Source organism: Falco rusticolus, chromosome 2 (genome assembly GCF_015220075.1).
Source record: "Falco rusticolus isolate bFalRus1 chromosome 2, bFalRus1.pri, whole genome shotgun sequence".
Classification (NCBI taxonomy): domain Eukaryota; kingdom Metazoa; phylum Chordata; class Aves; order Falconiformes; family Falconidae; genus Falco; species Falco rusticolus.
In genome coordinates, this window is record NC_051188.1 from 115,201,383 (window position 1) to 115,226,470 (window position 25,088).

At 41.9% G+C, this 25,088-nt stretch overlaps 1 protein-coding gene across 2 annotated transcripts in view; it reads right to left on the reverse strand.

Annotated features, from left to right (window-relative positions):
• Positions 1 to 21,999, reverse strand: part of EPHA6 (EPH receptor A6) — a 513,653-nt gene extending 491,654 nt beyond the window's left edge. For both annotated transcript variants that reach the window (XM_037378259.1, XM_037378258.1), the window contains exon 1: positions 21,747 to 21,999. In XM_037378259.1, the coding sequence (XP_037234156.1) occupies positions 21,747 to 21,849 (103 nt within the window). In that variant the 5' untranslated portion in view covers positions 21,850 to 21,999. The remainder of the gene's footprint in view (positions 1 to 21,746) is intronic.
• Between the last annotated feature and the right edge of the window lie 3,089 nt (positions 22,000 to 25,088).

The window sequence follows — 25,088 nt, forward strand, 5'->3', positions numbered from 1 at the left end:
ATCCATTCATACCCCAGTCTGTATTAATATTGGAGCTTGTCCCAGCCCAGGTGTAGGACCTTGCACTTGGCCTTGTTGTTTCATGAAGTTCACATTTATCTACATTTCTATGTATCAAGTATATACATCTATGATCTACTGTGAAGTAGTTTTTACCAACAGAACAAAGACCGAGCCTGAAAAATTATTGCTGCCGGTGTACTTCTTCCTAAGAAGGTTTGTTATACATAAGTACTTTGAAAAGCATCTGAAGAATGCAATTTATGGACCTCCTTTAGGAAATTCTGTAGCTCATACAGACCCCCTCCTTTAAAACCCCAGCACACGCAGTTCCATAGAAGTCTTTTGTTTTCACCTTTCATTGAAGATTTTACCAGATGTAATTAAAGCACAGAGGAAACTTTGTCATGGAGTGACCTACAAGAAATATTATCCACACACGTTTTTAAATTCTGCTAATGAAGCCTTCCAAGACTGCCTATTTTGCTATTCTAGTTTCCTTTAAAAAAAACACGCTATAGCATGGTTACATGCCTGCTTACTGGTGTGGGGAAGGGTAGAACCTAAACCAGTTTCCTCCTCTTCCAACTCCTCTTACGGAGTGGGAGCCCTCCATGTCAGTGGGCTGTTTTCCTGCAGTGCCTCTACAGCACCAGCTGCCCTAGAAGTCACCGCCAAGAGAGATGGGAGAAGAACCAGTTAGTCCTCCAGCACCCAGATTTTCTGCAATCCAGGTGTCAGCATCTTACAGAGCAGGTAATTCAGTGGCTTTGTCTTGCCTAAAAAATGGTCCCTCCCTGATTTCAACGGGTGGCATCTCTATCCACACAGTCAGTCAGAGTCTAGTTGGGATTACAAAGGATTCAGAAGTAAAGCTGGAGAAATACAATAGTGTTAGCTGCAAAAGATGTGAACAGCAAAGTAGCAAGAAGGAAGAAGCCCTGCAGAGAGGCAGCAAATCGATGGTTTGCGGCTAGGCCAGGGCCACCCAGATCAACAAACTTGAAGACCACAGGTCAGCTGGTTAAGGACAGGTATTTTTACCCAAAGTTCAAGTGAGTGCATCTGACAGTTAAGGAAAACCCCAGTGAAAGCTGAATGCTGTGGGAATTGCAGTTTGATGAAGGTGGTTAAGGACCAACAGACTGATGATGCCTACAGAGCAGAGGATGGATTGAGTGGGTGGACTAGAGCAGTCAGACAATGAATTTTAGAAGAGTGTAACATGAATTGATGAGGTTACAAGGAAATACAGTCTTATGGAGATAGTAGAAGAGCTTCAGAGGGTGCAAAGACTGATAGAGGAGTCTGAGGGAGAAATGCCTCAGCCTGAAGACAGACATTTGTATGGGAAGACTTGGTGGAAAGAGAAAGAAAGAGAAAGAAGGGAAGGAGGAAGGAAAAGAAGGGAAGGAGGAAGGAGAAGAAGGGAAGGAGGAAGGAGAAGAAGGGAAGGAGGAAGGAGAAGAAGGGAAGGAGGAAGGAGAAGAAGGGAAGGAGGAAGGAGAAGAAGGGAAGGAGGAAGGAGAAGAAGGGAAGGAGGAAGGAGAAGAAGGGAAGGAGGAAGGAGAAGAAGGGAAGGAGGAAGGAGAAGAAGGGAAGGAGGAAGGAGAAGAAGGGAAGGAGGAAGGAGAAGAAGGGAAGGAGGAAGGAGAAGAAGGGAAGGAGGAAGGAGAAGAAGGGAAGGAGGAAGGAGAAGAAGGGAAGGAGGAAGGAGAAGAAGGGAAGGAGGAAGGAGAAGAAGGGAAGGAGGAAGGAGAAGAAGGGAAGGAGGAAGGAGAAGAAGGGAAGGAGGAAGGAGAAGAAGGGAAGGAGGAAGGAGAAGAAGGGAAGGAGGAAGGAGAAGAAGGGAAGGAGGAAGGAGAAGAAGGGAAGGAGGAAGGAGAAGAAGGGAAGGAGGAAGGAGAAGAAGGGAAGGAGGAAGGAGAAGAAGGGAAGGAGGAAGGAGAAGAAGGGAAGGAGGAAGGAGAAGAAGGGAAGGAGGAAGGAGAAGAAGGGAAGGAGGAAGGAGAAGAAGGGAAGGAGGAAGGAGAAGAAGGGAAGGAGGAAGGAGAAGAAGGGAAGGAGGAAGGAGAAGAAGGGAAGGAGGAAGGAGAAGAAGGGAAGGAGGAAGGAGAAGAAGGGAAGGAGGAAGGAGAAGAAGGGAAGGAGGAAGGAGAAGAAGGGAAGGAGGAAGGAGAAGAAGGGAAGGAGGAAGGAGAAGAAGGGAAGGAGGAAGGAGAAGAAGGGAAGGAGGAAGGAGAAGAAGGGAAGGAGGAAGGAGAAGAAGGGAAGGAGGAAGGAGAAGAAGGGAAGGAGGAAGGAGAAGAAGGGAAGGAGGAAGCAAAAGAAGGGAAGAAAGGAAGAAAGAAAGACAATGTGTTACACAACAGCAAAAAAAAAATCACAAAGACAGAACTAGGAGTTTAGGAAAATGTCAGTTGGAGACAGTCAGGAAAGGCACTGAATAGTGGTAATGGATAGATGGGCTGTACAGGACAACAATGAACACTGACTCTTAAAAGTAAATGTTTATTATTCTTTGCGCATCAGGAATGGTGTACAAGTTGGAAAGGGGAGGCATCTATCAGCTTTTGCACATATTTGCTTTCATTCAGACAACTTGCCGCCAGAATTGTATCTAGAATCCAAAATACATCATCACTAACTGATTTGTCTAAAATGCTAAAACACAGTCTTTCAAAATGCAGCAATTTACACAACATACTAAAACTAAGACAACTGAAGCTGTCTTCCCTTCTCATTTCAGACTGCATGAGAGAAGCCGGTCTTCAAGAAACAAGATTTCATTTTCAGTAACGATAGAGTTATTCTGGAGTAAACAATATCCTCCACAGAGTTAGCATACATTCAATTAAGACTGCTGAATCTAAGAATAGTTTTAGGGCAAACTTTCTTTTTTTATTTGCATGCAATTTTTTTCTGCCTATAAAAAGGATTAGTGAGATTATAATGAGAATTTAATAAGGAATGAGATGGAGAGAATCAAGTGTTAAAATTAAATATTTTAGGGTAAAAAATAAATATATAATTGCATCCCTAGTTAAGAAAGCAACTATAAAGGAAGATAATATCTAAAATTGAAGACAAATTCATTACACAGATTTCATAAACCCACTTTGATCTAAGGTCTCTCTTCTTACAAGAGCTAGCTACCACCATACCTGAGCAATTTGAAATACTGTGCTTATTACTCTCACTTTCCCACCTGTTCAAAATCATTCTCAGACTATGAATATAATACTATCTCATGGCAGGCTTCTCTACCCTCTACATGAATGCAATCAATTACTGTTTAACGTTGTTTCCCACCAACAATAATGAATGCCTTGATCAGAATCTCAGTGTGCTTTTTTGATTGTCCACAGTCCCTTCATTTCCAGCGCTTGCTCTCAATCAGAACAAGTTATTTAAATCTCATACTTAATTTAAAACAGATGAAGGGGGAATTTAAGATGTTTCATTCGTGTAAATGCCAGATTTATAACAATGAATATTATCTTTTATATTGCTATACAGCTTAATTTATTTCATCTAAAAGCAATAAAACAGAGTAAGTACTGAGCGATCCTAATAGCCAAGCAGAATCAAATTATGAAGAAAATGCTGACATCTGAATTATAATGCATTAAGGTAAAATTACAGCTGAATTTGAGGATAATTTCATTCAATTTGACTTTCAGAATGCCGTACTTTCTGCCTTATTTCAGTATCATACAAACTGAAGGGTGTTTTGAATCTACAAAAATTATGAAATATTATTTGAGGTTTTATAGTTACGTTATCATTAAGTGGATATTTGTATGGCAACACTATATTGGTAGTGAACATGTTAGCTCACCATGTACATTTTGTTGTATAAATGTCAGAAATAAATCTGGGTTAGAAAAGTGAAACAAGTTGTTAAAAGAGCTTTTAGCTGCCTTAAATAGAGAGCAAAAGAGGTGAGGAAGTGCATAAAAGGCATGCTTTTGATACAGACAGTATTTAACTGTGTAATTCGTAGAGCAATTCCTCAAAGATTAGTCATGAGTTTGATCTTATTTAAGTAATGTCCTTGGCCAAAGTAGGCTTGTTCTAATGAGATTTTTTTCATGGGAAAGTTGGGAGGCATTGTCAACACAGCTGAAGGCTGGAACACTGTGTGTGGGGCTATGGGGAGAGAAGGAATGATTCTTCCTATCCAGAATAATAAAGAAGGAAGGGCATTAAATATAGATCATTCAACAACTCAAAGGGAGCCAAGGAGAATTTCTTTTATGAAGTGGGAGCCTAGTGACAGACAGAGAAGATAAGATGTGCATGTATTAGCTGATGACAAGCCAACCAGGGACCAATCAAACCACACAGGAATGAAGGTGACAAATGCCATCACACGAAGTGTCAGGTATGTTTACTAAAAAAACTATTGCACAAACACCTGTAAAATCTCACCAGCAAAGCAAAGAACGGCACATAGTTCTGGCCACCTTTGCTCAAGAAAGAATGAGTTAAAATGGGATGAAGAACAAGCAAAGGCAACTGTAACTGTCATAGTGATCAGAAATCTCTTGAATGAGAGATGAAAACAGCATGCCAAAACCCAAAAGAAGAGATACGACTCCTCCTACAACAGTGTAGCTGGATAAAAATTGAGAATATAAAGTTGTTCTCAAGCTTTGGGACAATGCCAGCACAAGCATAAATGAATAAGAACCAACCACTAATAAATGCAGTTTATAAATGCATTTCAATTTCATAACACTGAAGTTCAGGACAGCCTTCCAACAGGAGCAAAGGGGCAACGTCACTTCACTAGATGTACAATGAAAACTAATCATTTTCTTATATGGCATCATAGGAGGCAGTTGCATGTGGTAACAGAGCTCTTTCCCAATCCTGTGTTCTAATTACAGTCAAGACACTCGATCCAGTGTCAACAGTCTTAGCATGTACCACTAAAGCAAATACTATTATTTTTCTGCGAAGAACAATTAAAAAAACAAACAAACACCACCTTTCAATGCCACTATTGTTACAGCTTTTCCTGTATCGTAAAAGTATTGTTACAATATTTTCCTCACCTCCAAGGAAACTAAGCCACTTGCTTAATGATAAACTGACTCTTCCACTGCTAATTTCCTTTCCTGTCTTTGAAGCTGATGGTAATGTCTCCCCTCCAACCTTTTTGCTTTGGGAACACAGTAAAAAGCACTTAAATAATTCTTGAACTCTCTTCACAGGACTGCAATATAGATCTTTCTGAACCACTGCATTATCTTTAACATAAGTCTCCAAAGGACATAACCCACATTATGGACTAATAGCCTGTAAAACTGCATTTTATGAACTGTAGCAGTTTTGAGCAATAAAAATGTAATCAATAGACTCAAGTTGATGACATTTCTTCCCTATCCTACACTGGAATGAATTTATTTTTTATATTTTTAAAATTAAGCAATTTTTTAAAAGTGCTAGAACCTGCTTGGAGTCTGCTTGGAGTCTACAAATCTGTTTGCTTACACCTGGACATAACATATTATTGAAAAAATTATTTTTTTCCTGCCCAACCAACCCCAAAATTTTATAAATTAGAATATTCATGTAAGAGACTCAGAGTAACTTGCTTTTCTATCTTCACTTCCTTTTTCTTATTTTCTTCTCCTCTCCCTTATAAAAAATATACTGTTCCATCTCATTATCTGAAAAGAAGGATAGTTCACTGCTACTTTGGGATCTTTAGCCATAAATTGTATTACTTTACTGCAATGACAATCATACTTACATTCCTTACAGCTGCACAATAATGTTTACCTCTGTTCAAAGAATACTACCTCCATGAAGCTCACCAACAAAAATTTTACTTTATTCATAAAGCATTTCATATCAAGGCTATTTCTTAAATTATTTTCATAATTTTCTCTTTCTTGAAACCAGATCAATAATCTTATATGTTCCATGCAGCAAAGGCCCCAAACCCCAAACATTCAAAGTAACTTTTTGTGCATGCTGAATAACTGTGAAATCAACCTGAGCTGTCGGCTCAAATAATCAGGTCGTTTGGACAATGTATTCACTGAAATTGGTGTAATTGCATCTCATTTGGACCCAAGAACACCAGCTATCAGAAAAGAAAGAATCCCTTAGGTCAGAGACTCAAGCATCCATAATCACAGTTAAAAGTTTAAATACATTAGTGCAAAAGAATGAACAGGTCTTTAATTATTCTTTGCACAGCTTGAGTATCAACTCAAAAACTTCTTCCTTTCTTAAACGCAGTATAAAAAAGAAGACCCTTAATTAAGCAGATGCTTAACTGGAGGGTATTACACACACACACACACCACACCCCCCCCATCATTTTTAAGATAAGGAAAGTATATTACATGCTACAGTGAAGGAAAAAATCTCCAACCACAAATTGCTTTGGCAGTCTCATCTGACCTGCAGAGGTAGAAAATTCTCATCTTCTCAGATGGTGGCAATTGGCCTTAGCCTGAGAATATGAGCAAGACACACAAACCTGTCACCTGCAAAGAGGTTTCTCCTTACACAGCACAGCAGAACACTTCACCCAACCCCAGTATTTAACAATTTTTAGTGTTTCAACGGCAAAACAAAATTGCTACAACAGAAGGAGAAAAAAAACCCCACCCTAACAAGCTTCTGCTTAACAATAACCCCAAACAGACAATTCTGCTCCACTGTCATTCTCTTTCATTCCCAGCCTTTGACAGTGCTTTGATACACTTTGATATTGGTATCATTCACACTCCATGACATCAGCATGGTCTGGTAAATGTCTGCTACTTAGACCTGAGTTTGGTGATGCAGCAACTCCAGTTCTACCCACTCCCTTTATGCCTTTTATACAAACCAAACGTTGCACCTTTCAATTACAGTATGTCCTTAATTTTATTTACATAACTGAGTGCAGTTCCAGATGACTCACTTCAGTTATCCTTTGTTTGCAAAAGGACATACTGCGTTATTTTTCTGCTGTCAAAAAAGTTTTACTAATTGGTATTTTTTCAGTCATTCTTACTTCTGGAATTTCAAGTGAATTAATGGGACCTTCCAACTTCATGGGGTGAGTCCCTTACATAAATAAAATAATCTTATACCACCAACACTGACATATGTAGTTACTGAACTCACTGGGAGCTGATCAGAGGGCTGTACAGAACACTAATGTAAATTACCCGCTAACAGAGCACACTGTTAACTCCTGTTCTGGGGTATGTGTACAAGTGAAGATGATACTTAGGCCAGACATCTCAACAGGGTTCTCAAAAGGCTACATTTCACTTTTATTCAAATAGAATGGAAACAATACTGACAGCTAAGGAGAGAAAACAACGAAAATTACCAGGATCTATATTAAGGCAACCAAAGCCCAAGTCATGATTTAGTGATTTTCTCAAAACCCAGCAGCTGTAGTGGGCTATTACCAAAGAACCTTACAGTATTATCTCTGACTAGGTGGAAAACTTTGAAATGATCTACCACATTTTGCAATACAAAAGAAATATAAAGAACTCTACTGAAGACTCTACTTCTGACTCTACCTCACAATATTTGGAAGTTTGGGTTTATTAAAACCTACTGTATGTCCATTTGATTTCTATCACCAACCTTGGTTTGGCATCATTATAGTATACCTGCCATTGTAATATTCCCATTCTCTATGGTGTGCCTTGTGATACTTGCTTCAGTCACAGTTGACCCAGAAGCCATTGTGTTTCTCTGGGGCATTGCCTTACATGCTATATATTAATTTTATTGCTGTATATTCATCATGTGATTATTATCTCTCCAGCTTTGGTCTTGGTTTTCTGCTCTGATACCCAAATGGTCCAGCTGTCCTTTCCTACTCCTCCTTTTAAGAAAGTCACAGTGCCTTTCGTTGACACACAAGCTTGTTTCTCTTGAATCTGCACTTTAATAGTGCCTAGTACAATCATGTCCTAACTGATTCCTCTTGAAATGATCCCACAGAATGTGTCACAGTGCAGAAATATCTGGGAGAATGCTGATTATTCACAGCTTCATTTTTACCTATGTAGATTTTGATGCTGAAATTATTTATCAATGCAAAACAGCACACATCCACCTATGCCAGCCCACACAGAAGGTCAAAGAGAACAAAATGGCTGAAAAAACCCAAACATACAACAATTCAGTTTTTAAAATATCATTACAGAGTTACAATTCAAAGACAATCGGTTAAACCACTCTCAGTTTCTAATCAGCTTACTTTCTTCCTCCATATATACCTATTCCCTGTTCAGGTCCTTTAATAAATGCAATGGAAAGCTACTACAGATACTGTTGGGGCTAGGAAGAGTCAAGTCTGAGCGAACCAGAAACATTCACAGCTAAAATTTGGATTGCTGAGTAATATGTTTTGCTGATTCACAGAATGGTTGAGATTGGAAGTGCCCTCTGGGGGTCATCTTCTCCAATCCTCCCCGCTCAACCAGGGTCACCTGGAGCAGGTTGCCCTCAGGACCGTGTTTAGACAGCTTCTGAATATCTCCAGTGTGGGAGACTCCAAAACACCTCTGGATAACACGTGCCAATGCTCAGTCACCCTCACAGTGCGGTGTTTTTAAAACCCAAACCGTCATAGTGTGGTTGAGAACCACCACAGTGCAGTGTTTCTCAAAAGACAAAAAAATGTTTCCTGACATTCAGAGACCACCTCTGTGTTTCAGTTTGTGCCCACTGCCTCTGCTCCTGTCACTGGGCACTGCTGAAAAGAGCCTGGTTCTGTTTTCTTTGCAACCTACCTTCAGGTATTTCCATGGACTGGTAAGACCCCCCCCGAGCCTTCTCTTCCTGTGGGCTAAACAGTCCCAGCCCTCTCAGCCTTTCCTCATAGGAGAAAAGCTCCGGTCCATCACCTTCATGGCCCTTCACCGGACTCTATCAGTATGTCCCTGCCTCTCCTGTAATGAGGAGCCCAAAATTTACTTTGAGTGTGGACTCACCAGCACCGAGTCAAGGGGAAGGACCTCCCTTCATCTGCTGGCAATACTTTGACTAATGCAGCCCAGGATACCATTTGTCTTGGTGTCCTCATCCAGGTCCTTTTCTGCCAAGCTGCTTTCCAGCTGGGTGGTCCCCAGCATATACTGGTGCATGGGTTGTTCCTCCCCAGGTGGATGACTTATGCTGAACTTCAGGAGGTTCCTGTCAGCCCATTTCTCCAGCTTGTTAAGATTCCTCTGGATGGCAACATGGCCCTCTGGCATATCAGCCACTCCTCTCAGTTTTATGTCATCAGCAAACTTGTTGAGGGTGCACTCCACTGACAAAGAAGTGATCCCCTCCAACTGCAAAAGTGGAGTTTAAATCAAAAATACAAAAAAGTGCAAATAGCAGAGAATCTTCAGTTCTTGAACAGTAATAACAACACACGGTTATTTTCCAAACTACTATTTGTAAATAAAAATTTACTTATTAGAATCGAAAGGCAGAGAGGCAGGGTTAACAAACCTCTTGGGACTTTTTAGTCACTTTTAGTTATGAACTGGAAAAGGCTTGAATTTCTGCAAGGGCCAACTGGGTGAAAAGACCAGTTTGGTAATCCCGTTGAGGGAGGTAAAAGTACTGTTGTGCATTAAAAACTGACTAAAAGGTAAATGCACATATTGCTGACAAAAAGTACATAGCAAGGTGAAACAATGCTCTGTGTTACGATCACTGTTTGATATATTTATTAAATGGAAAGGAAGCAACTGAGGACCATGATCCTCACGCTCTTTTCCCTTAAAAAGAATGCAAATCAGGTAAAACTATGCTTAAATTGCAGCAGAGTAAAGCAAGTGTATGGAGGAAGGTAGGGCAGAAAATCAGTTCATAAATTATTTTGGACTCATCTAAACTTTTAAACAATTCAGAATTTCATATAACAACAACAAAAAAATTTAAACAAATTAAGGTTCTACATAAGACAAACTACATTATAAAACATTCAGACCTCCAGGCTAAAGCCTGAACAATCAGATGAGCAATATGGTAATTTGTTCATTAACCTTTACAATGTATGTACCATGATCCATCTGAACCAAGAATGGAGGTACAAATGCAAATCAGGAAGAAGACTGCCTGTTGTCAGTAAATTTTAACATTATCTATGTGCCATTCTAAATGTCAACTGCTAATCAAGCCTAATCTATTATTGATTTTCTTTTTTGTTTTCAAAATACCTGTCTGTAGCACCAGTTTCAATCAGCTTTCATTTCTTGAGGCACACCTCTCAAGTATAACATACTTCTATCAGACTATAGCTGTTAAAAATAATTTCCTAATTTGCTCTAATATAACAGAAAGCCACTAAGGCTAAGGCTTCAGGACATTACTTAAAATCAAAACTACTTCTTAAAAAGGAAGTAAGGAAAATTATTATTAGTAAAGTGAATAGGCTAAGCATTACTGGAACTTTTGATGTATTGCGGCAACATCAGGTGTGCCATGAAAAAGGAACGAAATGGGAAACTAGGTACACGTGTGACCTCCGTTCTAACTATGGTTATAGCTCATGTTACTTAACTCTCTCATCTTACAACAGTTTTTTTGCCTCTTCAACATTTACCAAACTAAAATATTCTATTTCAAACCCTATGTTTGAAGTGGACTTCTACAAAAAAAAACTGAAAACAAAACTGCTCAAACATTTCCAAGAGCAAGAGAAGGGAAAATATGTTCTGCATCTTTACTTCAAGAACACTAGCATTTCTGTGATTTGAAGCATCCTGACAGATATTCACTGATGTCCTTTGCTATAAGCTCACATTTACTCAAACTGAACATGTTCTCTACAGCAATTTGAAATTTTGGCTCTGCCAAAGCTTATTTACACTTACTGCATTCCATCCTTAGCAGACTCTGTGTATCAGTTTGACTGTGCTGGTACTGTTACCACGGAGCAACTAAGCATACTCCATACATACATAAAATCTTAGGGCTGCAAGGCTGCACGGGATGGTCCAGTCACTGTATCTTCCAAGTCAACAGGTACAGAAAGCTTTCTTCTCATTCTCTCATCTCACTCAGAGCTCAGAGACAGTGGAAGGACAAGGAAACCAAACAGCCTAAATCAAATGCAGCAAAATGAGGAATGAAACCATAAAAAGCAGAAATTAAAAGGAACTTGTGGGCACTGATGGACAGACACCTTTTAGCAGAGGAGTAAGGCTGAGAAAGAAAAAAAAGAGGAAAGAAAAGAAAGGACAACTGAAGTGATAAAAAGAGCCACAGAATATGAGGTCATGGCCATCAGAGCTCTTATGCAACCTAGCAAGGACAGCCCTGGTACGTTACCTGAAAATGAGCCTATTTTACTTGCAAGTTTCAAAATTCCTTTGCTGCTTAACATAATCTACTGGCAAGCTGCATGCCTTCATTACCATCTAATGCTTATGCCATGGAAGATGGCATCTCTCTTGCCTTAAGTAATTCAGATCATTTAGTAGAGGATTACACTGCTAATCTAAACAAACCATCATCCTACGTGAATGGCATGTGAAGAAGGAGAGAAAAAAATGAACTTTTTAAAATATAAAAAATTGCACTAGAAAAGGAAATTTTGTATTAACTACATTTTTATACTATTGCAAGTCCCACATTTAAAAGTTAGGATAAGCCAGAACTGAAGCAGTCCCTGTGGCTCACAGTCTACATCAAAGACAGCTAGTTCCCAAGCCAGTGGGAGCCGACAGCTCTGTGGGCGAGCTGGCCAAGAGTTCTGTTGTGAGTGGAGGCCTTGACTTCAGGAAGGCTGTTAAAGAGACCAGGTACAGAAAATGGCAAGAAAGTTTCAGGTCTTTAATTTGTGTGGCACAAATCGACTTCATAAGCATTCAACATTTTGACACGCTGGGTTATATCACGGATTTTTAAAACAAGGACAAAACGTTCCTTGTAGAGAACAACTTAGTGAAATACAGGAGGGAAAAAAAATAACAATTAGTTTCACTGAAGACTACACTGAAAACCAAGGTGTGGTATCTACCTCTGCCACCTACCTCTGAGCACATAAAAAACTAACTCCTTGGAAGATGCAGTGGGTGTCACAAATGGGTCACAAGCTTTGGCCTTTAACTCTTCTCCTTAGTTCAGTGGCTATAAAGACACAGAAGACTTGCTCAAAAGAATATTGTGAAAATAATAGTTTTGAAGTGAATCAACACTGAAAAAATAACTGCATGCAGCCTAATATTTGCACAAAGCCATGTATTAAATGTCGGCTACAAGAAACGTTGGACTCCTTCCAATCACCAAATGCATTCATTTCTCTACACTAGATGAGATGCCCTTTAGATAGCCTATAGAAAAATGAAGTATATGATAACATCATTATATTCATCTGCATCAAGAGGAACCATTAACATGACATGGAATACCATCTGATTTCCTCATTGACTTTTACAATCCCAGATTTCTTCAGAAGCAGTTTTTCTCTAGCAGACCTTTTTTCTTTGTGCAGTATACACAATCATTCCTCCTCCTTTGAATACAACACATCTTTATCACTTCCAATACAGGCAATTTTACAAAAGCAAATTCTTACCCTTAGCATGAGATCCTTCTCTGTATTTCTTAAAGAAGGAAATAGCTAATTCTGAAATTCTTAGTGTGAAAATCTGTAACTTAATAACCTTTTTTTATCATATACCAAAATCACAGGGTAAACGTTCCTACTGCTGTCATAGCATCAACAAGAGTTTGGGTTTCCACCACAACTGATGGCAGTCTGAGTGCGAGTTTGGCTGAGAAGCTTACATGTACCACACCTCTCATCATGTTTCTTCATTCCTAAATACTAACAGTATTCATATTTACCTAAATTAAATGCCCCTCTAAAAAATAAAGTCCACTAAACTGAATGATTAAATCTAACATAACCCTCTGCGTGGGTGTTCCTGCTGTATTATTCTGGCATGCGAGCATTTAGCAACTCCAGCAATACAAACAGAAGAAATCTAACAGAGTCAAAGGTTTTACATTTCCTTTACCTTCCCCTTCAAAGATCTTCAGCAGCCAGACACAACAGGCACAACATGAAGGACTATGCAATTTTACGTGGCCCCACTTTGTTTAGCAGAAAGTGCTGGATCCAAACCACATTTTGAAATATGAATCCCTCATCTAAATGCTTTTCATGCAATCAATTTCCAGCCACAAAGAATGGAAGCGCTACAGAAAAAATGGCTAGGCCCCCTTTCATATATTTTTTTAATATGTCCAAAATATAGTTCAGCAATTTAATTCTAAATTTTTGCAGAATTTCTCCTATAGAATTTGATTTTAAACCAGCAGCTGGAACCCACTGGGAAAACTGGCCCAGGAAATTTCAGGGAGATAATCACTTTTACCAAGATTAAAATGCTACTGCATTATTTTACAGAATGCTTTCCAATTCATTCTTTTATTCCTTTATTTTAAGCCAAGAAGCAACCAGCAGCCAGAGAATACAAATTACAGCAGCAAGCGCGCTCTAACCAAAGGTCCCCAGCCAAAACAAATCACTCATTACATGCATCAATGATACTGTTTGCTATATGTGACTTTTCCCCTTTTCTTCTAGGTGCAGAAGCCATTAAATGGATTGAGACAGTAGAGATCCCAGTAAATACACCTTTCACTATGTCCTCATTCTGTGTGTACCTTCACAGTAGCTTGTTACAGATGGTGCCTACTACCCACCTTTTCCTTTGCGTGGAAGTGACACAGCACTGATTTTAATCGAAGCTAAAACCTGTGTAATTTCAAGAATCTGTTGCCATGAAGGAATGCTGTATTACAAATGCAGTTAACATATCTGTATATTAAAATGTTCACTCCGGATTGCTCATGTTACTGCTTCTCACACGAGTATTGCTTATGCTATCCAACAGAGCTGCCCTGCCCTGCAGGGAGCTGCTGTGCATCTAGCCCTCATTAATCTGGTATTGCTCTTTTTGGAGAACCTGTCAGCAAACAGTTAAGACACCTCCAAAGACTGCCTGGAATTCAGTCAACTTAGAACAAATAAAACCACCTCTCCTAAAAGGAAAAAAAAAAAAAAAACCCAACCAAAAAACCAAGTCTACCAGCTTCTTACAAATCTACCTAAACACAAACCAAGAATTTCTGTTAAAAGAGTATTACACCTTTAAATTCTTGTTTTTTCCTAGAGATATTAAGTAGAATCTTAAATATGAGCACAAACAAAACAGGGGACAGTGGAAGAAAAAGGGAAAGTGGACGAAAGGCGATAACAAGAAAGACTTTTTCCACGTTTCTTATGGTGGGACGGTCTTGTACCAGCTGGTACAAGGAATAGAGACCCATGGACAGAGGCCAGCCCTGGACAGGCAGCTTCCCCCACAGCAGCCTCCTGGAGATCCTGTGTGGACTTCTGGGCTGCACCAAACCCCACGTTTCCCAGAAGAGGATTTCAAGCAACATTAACACCACAGTTAAGGAAATGTTAAGGGTCACAAAGCTGGTGACCAAGTGAATGAAGCATGGCCGCCTCTGGCGGGTAATACAAAAAGAATCAGGACCTCACCTTTCCTCAGAATTTCAGCTTGTCCCCTTCTTTGCATAGAGATAAATCACAGTGACACAGAACTTTGAGCCGTGGTGCGGGGTTTGGCAGAGAAGCGTATGTGGGGAGAGTTAGGGATATAACCTCAAAAACATTGGGACAACTTAAAAATAGATTTTATAGTAACCCATTCCTTACAGATTTTTGAAGAACAGGAAAAAGATTCAAAGCTAAAGTTCTTCATTTTAATTGACCTTGTTTCAAGTCTGTTTGACGTTCATCGTTCGTACAATTTATTCTATGTTGTGTTATATCATTAAGACTTTTTTAATACTAAATGTTTCTAGAGTTTTGAATCAAGATTTCCGAATTGTTGTTAAATGTGAATGTCACCTTTTTATATTTAGAGATTTTAAATCCTGAGATTATTCCACAGAACATTTATTTTCAATCTAGATATAATTTCCCCATGAAATAAATGTTTTTGAATTTTGAAAAAACTGATCCTACTGGGCCACCAAAAGAAATGTCAGTTAAGAATATTACAGCATTTTCTTAATCTAGTCTTAGTTTAAAGATCGAAATACCCCTACTTTCTTTAAATACACATAATAATTATTGAGGCTTTAGGTGTTTAGAATGTGGAAAGATTCATAAAGCAAAGTAATAGTATCTGCTAGCTTACAGGTTGAGGCATTTGTTTTGTTGGGATGCTTTTGGGTTGCTCTTTGTTAATATAATGGATTAGCAAGTTTCAGATATCTTTATAAAACATGGAGTGGATTTAAAACCAAGACTGGTCTCTAAGCTGTGTTCTGTAACACATTAAAATTAGTACTTACGTTAAAAACAGATGCTGAATTAATTGAAGTGACTTCTCTTTGATGCTTACCTATTTTGAACAGACTTATTCTTAGATGTGGGAACGATCAATAACCTACCTACACAAAAGAAAAAAAGGTGTTGCAAGATTGATAATGAAAGCATCCTTGGAACTAATATAAGGATTGCTGGAATAAGTAGTAGGCTGGAAGACTAACTAAGGGGATTACAAGAGACATAAACCAGCTGAAGATAATGTCACTGTTAAATTTTACAGGCTTTTGTATGGTCTGGAAATATTCTGCCAGAAGACAGAGTGATAATTATTGACAAATAAGCACAGAAATGGAAATAAATGTTTACAAATGCATTTTAAAAGCCCTAAAAATAAATTACTAGATAAAAATATAGTTCTTTATGTTTTTAATAGGTCATACAAACCTATTCCAAGTAAGAAAAAACCAAACATTAGTACAAAAATCCTGAATTTTACAGAAGTTGCCAAGAGAGAAATTCACAAAACCAAAAATGATAAGGAAGTGGCACTCAACAATTAGAAAGTAATCTAAGAGAAAGGTCTGGAGAATCATTTTCTCATGAAGTTGAGTAAGCTGATTTGTATAGACCAGAAGGAAATCCTGCAAACAATTTCGCATTTTTATCATGCAAGAGAAATCTTTTCAGTAGTAATTCTTAGTTCCAACCCCTTATCATAAATACTGGTATATCATTTACAAGTTCAAAACCAGCTTCTGAAGATACACTGTTCACAATAGATCCTTTTTTGTTGACCTCTCCTGCACAATAACATGGTTCCTGGAGGTCAGCAGAGATTTTGGACAAATACTTTCTTTCCCTACTTGTCTGTTTCCACACTATTTACCATTTTCTCTCTCTGTCACAGAGTTCAGCATGTCAAGGGGCGTAACGAAGGACTAGCCTCTTCTTATGTCAATGTGCAGTTAGAAAAATTCAGTGATCCTCACGGAAATGTTCCTTCCACCTTACACACACAGCTGGTATAAGAATATATGCTAACATAGCTGTGCTATATTGGGATATAAAAAAAATGAAATGCTTCTCATATTGCATATTGTATCAGTTTCTAAATATCACTAATCAGTTAAAGGAGTTTTAAACATGTTAGGGTTTTCATTTTTTTCAAAAATTGCCAACAAATCGAATATTAACTTACTCTATATCTTACTGACAAATAATTTACTGAACTTTCAGACTTTCCTGAAATCCGCAAGTGAAAAGTCTAACATCAGATACCCTAAACAAACCCATCGTTCAGATCTAAGTAATCTGACCTAAAAACATGTATCTGGAAACGCAGAGGAGATCTGCATAAGAAAACACTGAATTTCCTGCATGCTTTTTCCTTCTCTCATTTGTAAACTACTTGACTTGCCAAAAGAAGTGACACCTGGCCAAAAATTAACTGTTAAATGCACACGAGGATAAGAATGGTCATTCTGGACCATTCTCAAGTGTATCTGATCCAATACCGAGGGCCAGTTTGAGAGTAGCCAGCGGGAGATGTTGAAAAGGACCGCAGAAGAGTAGGCAGGTGAGGTATGGCCATCCCCTCTGTGCTGGTGTCAGTCCGGTTTCTAGGAACTACACTGGCTTGTTTCCTGCTGTAGGCAAGATGCTGGCTGAAACTGGAAACACTGCTCCCTGAATAAATCATGAGAGATGGAAAAACCACTACTCACTAACTGTCAGCTGCTCTCTTAAGTTTGGCTTTCCATACCTCCTTGTAACATTTAGCTTAAATTTTGACTTGCCGCCTTCCTCAAGAAGGCCACGTTGTATACTTTTGGAAACACTTTAGTTCCCCTGTGGTGCCTTCACACCCTCATGTTACATGAGAACTACTGTACTGACCTAGTTTTAAACTGTATCTGCTTAAGCGATACATTTTTTAATATTTCCATACCGATCATTCTCATTCGTCCAAAACAAATTATTAACAATATCCAAACAGCACTTGGTACTGCCAAATACAACACCAGGAATATATCACGAAGCATTAACTGCAAATTTGTGCATCTCATACTTATGGCACACAAATCGAGGCTTTGGGATAACAAGTCATTCTATGCGTATCTTCAGCTTCAGAGGTTCCAAAGTCTTCATTAGCACTCAAATCTATATGGAGGTGAGATGCGTGGGTAAAAATATATTTTTTAAAATTTCTTAAAAGCTTGAAACTGAAGTATGATTTTGCTCATGACTTTACATACTTAAAAGGGAATGGCACACTTTTACTGCAATGGTTGTGTTTGTTCCATTCTCTCATCTTTCCGGAATGATGAAAATGCTCACAAAAAATACTTGCTGGAAAACTTAACATCAAAATCCATCAGGATGAGTACAACACAGGCTGCAGCACAGCCTTCTTCACAGTACCTTAAGTCCTCAAAGTAAGGGATACCCTCTAGCAGTGAAACACCAGTCTCATTCAGAGAGAAGTTCAGTCCCCACAGACACCAAGTCTCCTTATTGCTACAGGAAAATTCTGAGTGCTGTATTCAGAAAGAGTGCTTAGCTGTGATGGATTGCGCTTATGTAAAAATAAATATGTGAATAAAAATAAGCCAACTTCTTTGAACTGATGAATAACTCAAGGTCATTATTAATCTGTCTGAGATTTTAATACCAGAATCAAAAAGCTTTATTACCTACTTTGAGCTACCCAATTTACATCTAGTGTAATCACTGTGAAAATAAAGGCTATACAAATTTTGGAACTTAAATTTGACATTATTTCTTACCTCGGGGTTTGGGTTTTTTGATATGAGGAAGAAAATTAATGCAGGTGCCTTTTAGAAGGAAGCACAAAAAGACCAACCTTGCATAAGCTGACAAGATGTATCAATACCTGGTAACTGAAAAAGCAACAGCCTGCTTTTACAGTTCACCGGTAGACCTGACGCATTATCAACTCCGTAAGTTCTGTAGTTTACTTCAGAAATTAATCGTCTGGTGTCATATCATTACAGATACAGTTTGAAAGAAACCAGGGTGAAAATATTATTTCCATTTTACATATATGTGGAAACATACATGCATGGATGCTTAGCAAAAGACACGGTCAAGCTGTTACCTGATGCGACCTTTGTCTTAAAAGGTCATACACGTTTTGCACAAAGAAGTTCACAGCTCAGATGCTATTATTATCTGGACTTCAAGGTTTGAGAGCAATTGTCTAATTCATTGCGTTCTGGCAACCAAACAGCAATCCCACAACACAGGCTGAAATCCTGCCTAATAATGCAACTGTTCATAACTGGATGTCATGGACAACTAATGAAAATTTAGATGAACATGCAAGCACTCATCCTACGCCATTAATTAAGGCTTATGTTCCAAGCAGTTTGGTTTCAGACTGCAGTGGTACGTTGTTCCTATGCAGCTCCATGGCTATGCCTACCTACAGGGTTTTTCTAGTAACAGCTAGCCCTTGGCATGGTCATAATTTGTTTTTGAACTTACCACTCCATTAAGATGAATGAGTAAATTCACTTCCCTGTCAATAGTATTGTTTGTGTCTGCCTTGCTACAGATACTGTAAAACGCCACGCATTGATTTACTGGGTGAAGAATGACAACCTAAGAGTCTTGGAACTATATAAAAAAATACATCTTTCTGTTTGAATAAAACGAACAAAAAGATTAATCCCAACACAGTAATAACAATAATTTATAAGACTGGAGTATATTAATTCTCTGAAAATCCCTCTTTAATAAGAGGAAATAAACCATTAAAAATGAAGTGGAAGGGCTGCCTGTTTCCTGCGCCGGGTTAATAAACGTATTCCCCTTACACCTTTTTCTCCCAAGCAATCAAGAAACCCATACAAAACATTCCTTTCCCATTTAGTATTAATGCTGGTATGTTTGTAAATACAAAATAGAAGACTAAATATATCAGATAGTAAAGCCAATCTAAGTTTTTATTATTATTACTAGTGAAAACCCCACAGCAAACATGTTCCCAAGACGTACATTCTGAAGATATCACCTTATGAAAATTTCAGAGTTTGTTTGGGGGTGCTTTTTTCTCACAAGCTTTCAAGAAATTCTTTACAGCTGGGACTCCAAGTGTTAGTAACTGGCATTTTATACTTACACGTTTAAGTGTTTACACAATGGGCAACTTCTTTATTGTACTAATTTTCTTTCATCCAATTCCTGGATTTAGAGAAATTAATCATTAAAAGTAGACTCTTCTGCTAGCATTTTATTAATCAGGTGGGGGGTGCGTTTTAAAGCACCTGTATTAATTCAATAAATTTTCGGTTTGCACATGCTTTGTTGAGTTACACTTATTGTTTGATTTCTATGGTACAATGACAGTACCAAAGACAAGAGGTCGCTCGTTTCATTGTACGTTTTGAAACAAGGTGCAGAAAGAGAAGTTGTTCAGAAGTTAGGTAATTCATCAATACTTATACAGCCAATACCTCAGTACCTGAACTTGTTGAGAAAAGTTATGTCAACATCAAAAAAAACCACTTGACAGCCTTTTCTTTGGCCTAAATTGATTTTGGTAACTATTCCCTCCCACCCCTTTTCACCTAGTTTTTAAAACACTATTTAAACAATACTAATTTAATCCTAGGATATCAAATACTAGTTTAGAAACCTAAGCTGACAAGTATTACTTAATAAAAATTCTTCACCTTTGATGCAGACACTGTGCCTCGGTCATTCTATAACACAGTGAATAGATTTATTGTTTTTTTAAACCACATTCATGTATCTTGTTAGGCCTTGTGGTAACATAGCCGACATTAGCATGCACTAATGAGCGATAGAAAAGGAAAAAAGCTATGTTGTGCTACTTGGAAAATCTGACATTTTCTAAGACACAAGTAAGGGTAAAATCTAATACAGCATTGATACGACTATGTTATGCAATTACAAACTGAAATTATTCATCATGTTTAGTGCACAAGAGGTAAAGGAACATCCAGGCCACAAGTGACCCTGATTGCTCAGGGTATCTGTGGCCATACCATCATATTTTTCCTATCTTCTAGATACTGTATTCTCTCCTCTTACTGTTACCCGCAGGGATACAATGACCACTGAAAACAGATTGTAAAACAGCAGTGTGAGAATATATGAACTACAGATCCGAGAGTACTCCACAACTGAACCCAGTTTGTTTTCTCTGATCGTCACTTTCCACCATAGCTGTTTCCAGCCCTTTCAGTAACAGTGGGTGAAATAATTACTGTTGGAAGCAACATAGAAGGCTACCCTTCAGTCCCATTTCCACTCACGTCACTCCGTCAGATGGAAGCTAAATCATACAAAAATAATTTTAAAAGTAGGTGAGACACTCCCAGTTTAGGAATAGAGGCATCCTACATCCTCCATATAAACAGAGAGATGTACATCAAACAAACAGTTAAGGAAAGGCGCTGCTCTATCCAGATGTTCAATAACATATATTGATGTTTCACGATCAGTTATAAGGTTGTTGGTGGGTTTTTTTCAGTTCTTCATAAGAAAACCCGATATCCTCTGGATGTGCTGTGCATTTTTATTTTTCTAAACAGGACAATTCCCTTTAATCCAGAGGCATTTTGCTGAAACGCACAGTTTACAACCTAAGGAATTCAAAGCCTGCCTTCAGTAAGAGACGATGAGCACGCACCTGTGACAAAGCCAGCCTTGAAATGGTAATTTATTTTTTTTTCGGACAATCACAGCGTAGCACGGCAAAAGGGGGTGCCAAGGGCAGGACTGGGTGCTAGCTGGGTATTAAGGGCAGCTGGCTGAGGGGGAGCGATTCCCCTCGGCGCACCGAGCTCTCGCAGCCCCGCTCCGCAGTCGCTCTGCGTTCGGCTGGAGCTAAGTTAAACCTTAAAAAACACATTTTAAGTAAAAAAAAAAAAGAGCCGATGGTACCGCTCGCCCTCAGCGGGAGGTAACTGCCGTTCCGCTGCTCGGTCCGGGCAGGGGTGGCCGCAGCCCCCGGAGGGGCGAGGGACCGGCCCCTCGCCCCTCCGGGGGCTGCGGCACGGGGAGGGGGATACCAAAGCCCCTCTGCTTCGCTCTCACCAAACCCCCAACTTTTGGGGGTGGCGGGCACAGGCGGCACGAAGGGGCGGCGGCGGCCGGTCCCCCGGTCCCTCTGTCCCCTCTAGCGGCCGGGGAAGGGGTGTGTGTGTGTGTGTGTGTGCAAAACCGGGGGGATCCCCAGCTGCTGAGCACCCCAGCGCCCCGACACCGGCCTCGGCAAGCACCCCGCTGCCCCGGGCCGGGCGGAGGTGCGGCCCCAGGCCCCTCGCACCCTGCGGCCGCCGGAAAGTTAGCGGGAGCCCGCCCGCACCGCAGCATCCCCCCCCCCCCCCCCCCGCCTCCATCCCCCGGCCGCCCTTACCGTGGTTGCTGGCGACGTGACCGGCGGCGGCGGGGCGCGCTGTCAGCAGGGGGAGGAAGAGGCCGACTCTCCAGAGCAATCCCCTCACCTCACAACACCCCATGGCTGGTGCCCGCCGAGCGCCCCGCGTCCTCGGCCCGCCGAGGCTGCCCGTCCTTCTTCAGGCCGGCGGGGAACGCCGCCGCGGCGCCCCCGCCCGCCACCCCGCCGGGGTCCGGTGCGGCCCGGCCGGCTGCGCTGCCTGCACTGCCGCCGGGGGCTGCCCGGGCCGGGGCGGGCGCATCCACCGGCGGGGTCCCGGGGCACGGCGGCGGCCCGGAGGGCGGGGGCGCGGGCAGCCCCCACTGCCGCCCCGCCGCGGGAGGCGGCGGCGCTGGGAGCCGGGAGAGCTCCGGCAACTTCGAGGAGGCGACGGCCGGGGTTGGGGCGGGGGGCGGGGGCGTCGCGCTCCGTTCCCTCCTCCGGCTCCGGCCGGTGGCACCTTCAGCCCCGGAGAAGCGCTCCCGGCAGCTTCAGCAGCTTCCTCCGCGGGAGCAGCCTCCTCCCCCGTCCGCGCCGCACGGCCCCCCGCATCCCCGGCCGGAGGCAGCGCCGAGGGGCTTCAGTTTCCCACGGCGGAGCGTCTCGCCCCCCGCCGCCGAGCTCCCGAGGCGGGAGGGGGACAAGGGCCGGGCGCCTCCTCACGCTCCCGAAGGCATCAAGGAAACTTGCGGGGCGGCATCCCCGGCCCCTCCGCCGCCGCTCCCCGGCGCTGCCGCTCGCCCCCTCTCAGTCTCTGTCTCTCCCCCTCTGCCGCGGAGCAATCAGAAACCAGGCGGCTCTGGTGTGATGCTCGCTGCTCCCTCCTGATTTGCGTGCCGCGCAGCCGGCCGCAGTTTTTTGGTGCCGCCGCCGCTCCCCTGCCGCCCGCCGAGCGATCGCCCCCTCCGGCGCGGCCGCGGGGCCGCCCCGCTGCGCCCAGCCCGGCGGGTGCCGGCTCCGCCGGGAGGCCAGCGCGGCCCCGCGCCCCGCCAGCAACGGGCGGCCCGGCGGGGGCGGCGCGGGGAGCGGGGGAGGTAGAGCCGCTGGAGCGGCGGCGGCGACGGCCCCTCCTCAGCCGCCCTCCCGAGGGGAGCGCGGGGGTGCGGAGCGGGGCGGGCGGGAGGCGGGCGAGGCGAAGCGCCCCCTCGCCTCGCCGCCGCCGACAGCCCGCAGGTCAGATGCAGCCGGTTCAGCGCTAGAGGGGGTTAGCTGACAAGGCAAGGCAAGGGGGGAAACATTAAAAAAATAGAAAAAATAATGAAATAAAATAAGCAGCCCGGCCGGCGCGCTCCGCTGAGGAAGGGCCGCGGGGTTCGGCCGCTGAAAGGCGGGCGGCACCATGGGGCGGGGGCCGGACCCGCCCGGGGCGGCCACCGGCCGGCGGGGGGCAGCGGCGGGAGCCGCTCCGGGAAGTTCCGCCGCGGGGGTGCGGGAGGGAAGCGGGCGGGAGCCGCCCGCCCTTGGGCATCCCCGGAACACGGAGGCTTTTTTGGGGTTTGGGTTTTTTTTTTTTTTGTATTGTGGGTTTATTTTGGGGGGTGGTTTGATTTAGTGGGGTTTCTTAGTTTGTTTGGGTTTGTTTGTTGGGGTTTTTTGGGGGTTTTGTTTTTTTTTTTGGGGGGGTGTCTATTTCTTTATCTATTTCTTTATCTATTTATCTATTTATTTATTTACCTATTTTAACTTTTCACTCAGGTCACAGGTGGCCGGCTGGGGGTTGCGCACCCCCGGCAGGTCTCCGCCGAGGCGGGGGGGCAGCGCTGGGCGCTGAAGCGCCCTGCCGAGAGTGCACCCCACATAATCCATCGAGCATTGCCATTTCTGGGGGGGAAAAATCCAACCCCCGACGCGTAGGAAGATACTCATAGCTATGTGACTGACTGTGCATCTAAAATCAGGTGTCTAAATCCACACGCAGGAGAAAAAAAGCTGATTCCCAGGGCTTCTGAGTGAATGCAAATCCCACTGAAGTCAATGGGTAACGCATCTACAAGATCCTGCACCAGAAAATATCAAAGTTCCTGCTGAGGTGCCTAAAGAAATGTTCAGAGAAGCTATATATATATAAACAGTTACTTTGTAATGCAAGAATAAAGAGTATTTTTAAAATTTTTAATTTAAGGATTATTTTCAAAGGGCTTGTTCAAGGAGCAAAACCAGCCCAGGAATACATATCTGGGGAGTTTTAAAAGGATTTCTTTAGATTACAACCTACAGTAATGTAAAATTTCCCATATTTAGCTGTATTAACAATGTCCTGTAAGGAAATGAACCTTTATTCAAAAAGAAGGTAACGGGAAAAGCTTCAGGAAATATTTATAAATAGTCATGAGTACTTTGCCTTAACTTCACAGGGTGGAAAAGGAGAAAGTTCAATTTCTAGGATCTGGGGTTGGACTAGACGACCTTCAAAAGGTCACTTTGAACCCAAACTACTTTATGTTTCCATGGTTCCGTGTCACAGTGCTGTTCTGTTTTAGGGTTAACACAGTCACAAGGAAAGAAGTGCAGACATTATGAGGTTAGCTTTTTAGGGTAATGGGTGAGAACTCAGGTTTTTCTTCTCCATTTCTTGGTTCAGTAGTAAGATGCTTCTCAAACAAACCACTAGAAAAAAATATTGTAGGATACCATATGTAAAGATCCCTCAAATTAAGATGAGTCATTTGGGGCCTACGCACAATGGAAACCACAGCTTGTCTGTAACCTCTGAAAAACACTTTTCATGTGTTAACGCAAAAGGGCAATTAGCACAGCAAAAGTAAACTGAGGTTCCTTCCCGCAATTAGCACAGCAAAAGTAAACTGAGGTTCCTTCCCGCAATTAGCACAGCAAAAGTAAACTGAGGTTCCTTCCCTCGCATCCATTGTGTGATATGGTTTGGGGCTTTTTATAATAGGCTTTCCTCAGACAGCCCTAGTAACGCATGTGTATATGTGTTTATGCATGTGTGTGCACTCTCCACATACTTGTGTGAACTTGTGCATCTCCATGGTGCACACCTGCATACACCCCAGGTGGGCATGCTGCACATTACGCATCCTTACTTGCCATGAATGAAGACAAATTAGACTTCTTCCAGGAGCTTAGAAGGTCTGGCTTACCACTTCTTTTGCTTTTACATTTCACGTCAGACTAGAGCTCAATCCAAGAAGGGAGGCAGTGAAAGATGTGACAGGAGGATAGACAAAACCTTTTTATGTTTCCTCTCACACGCAAAGCACAGCTTTACCTCCTGGTAGCCTTGAACTCCACAAGCCACAGGAAACTCTTAGATAACGAAACAGCTAAAAGGGTTTGCATTTTCTCTGAAGTGTCCCT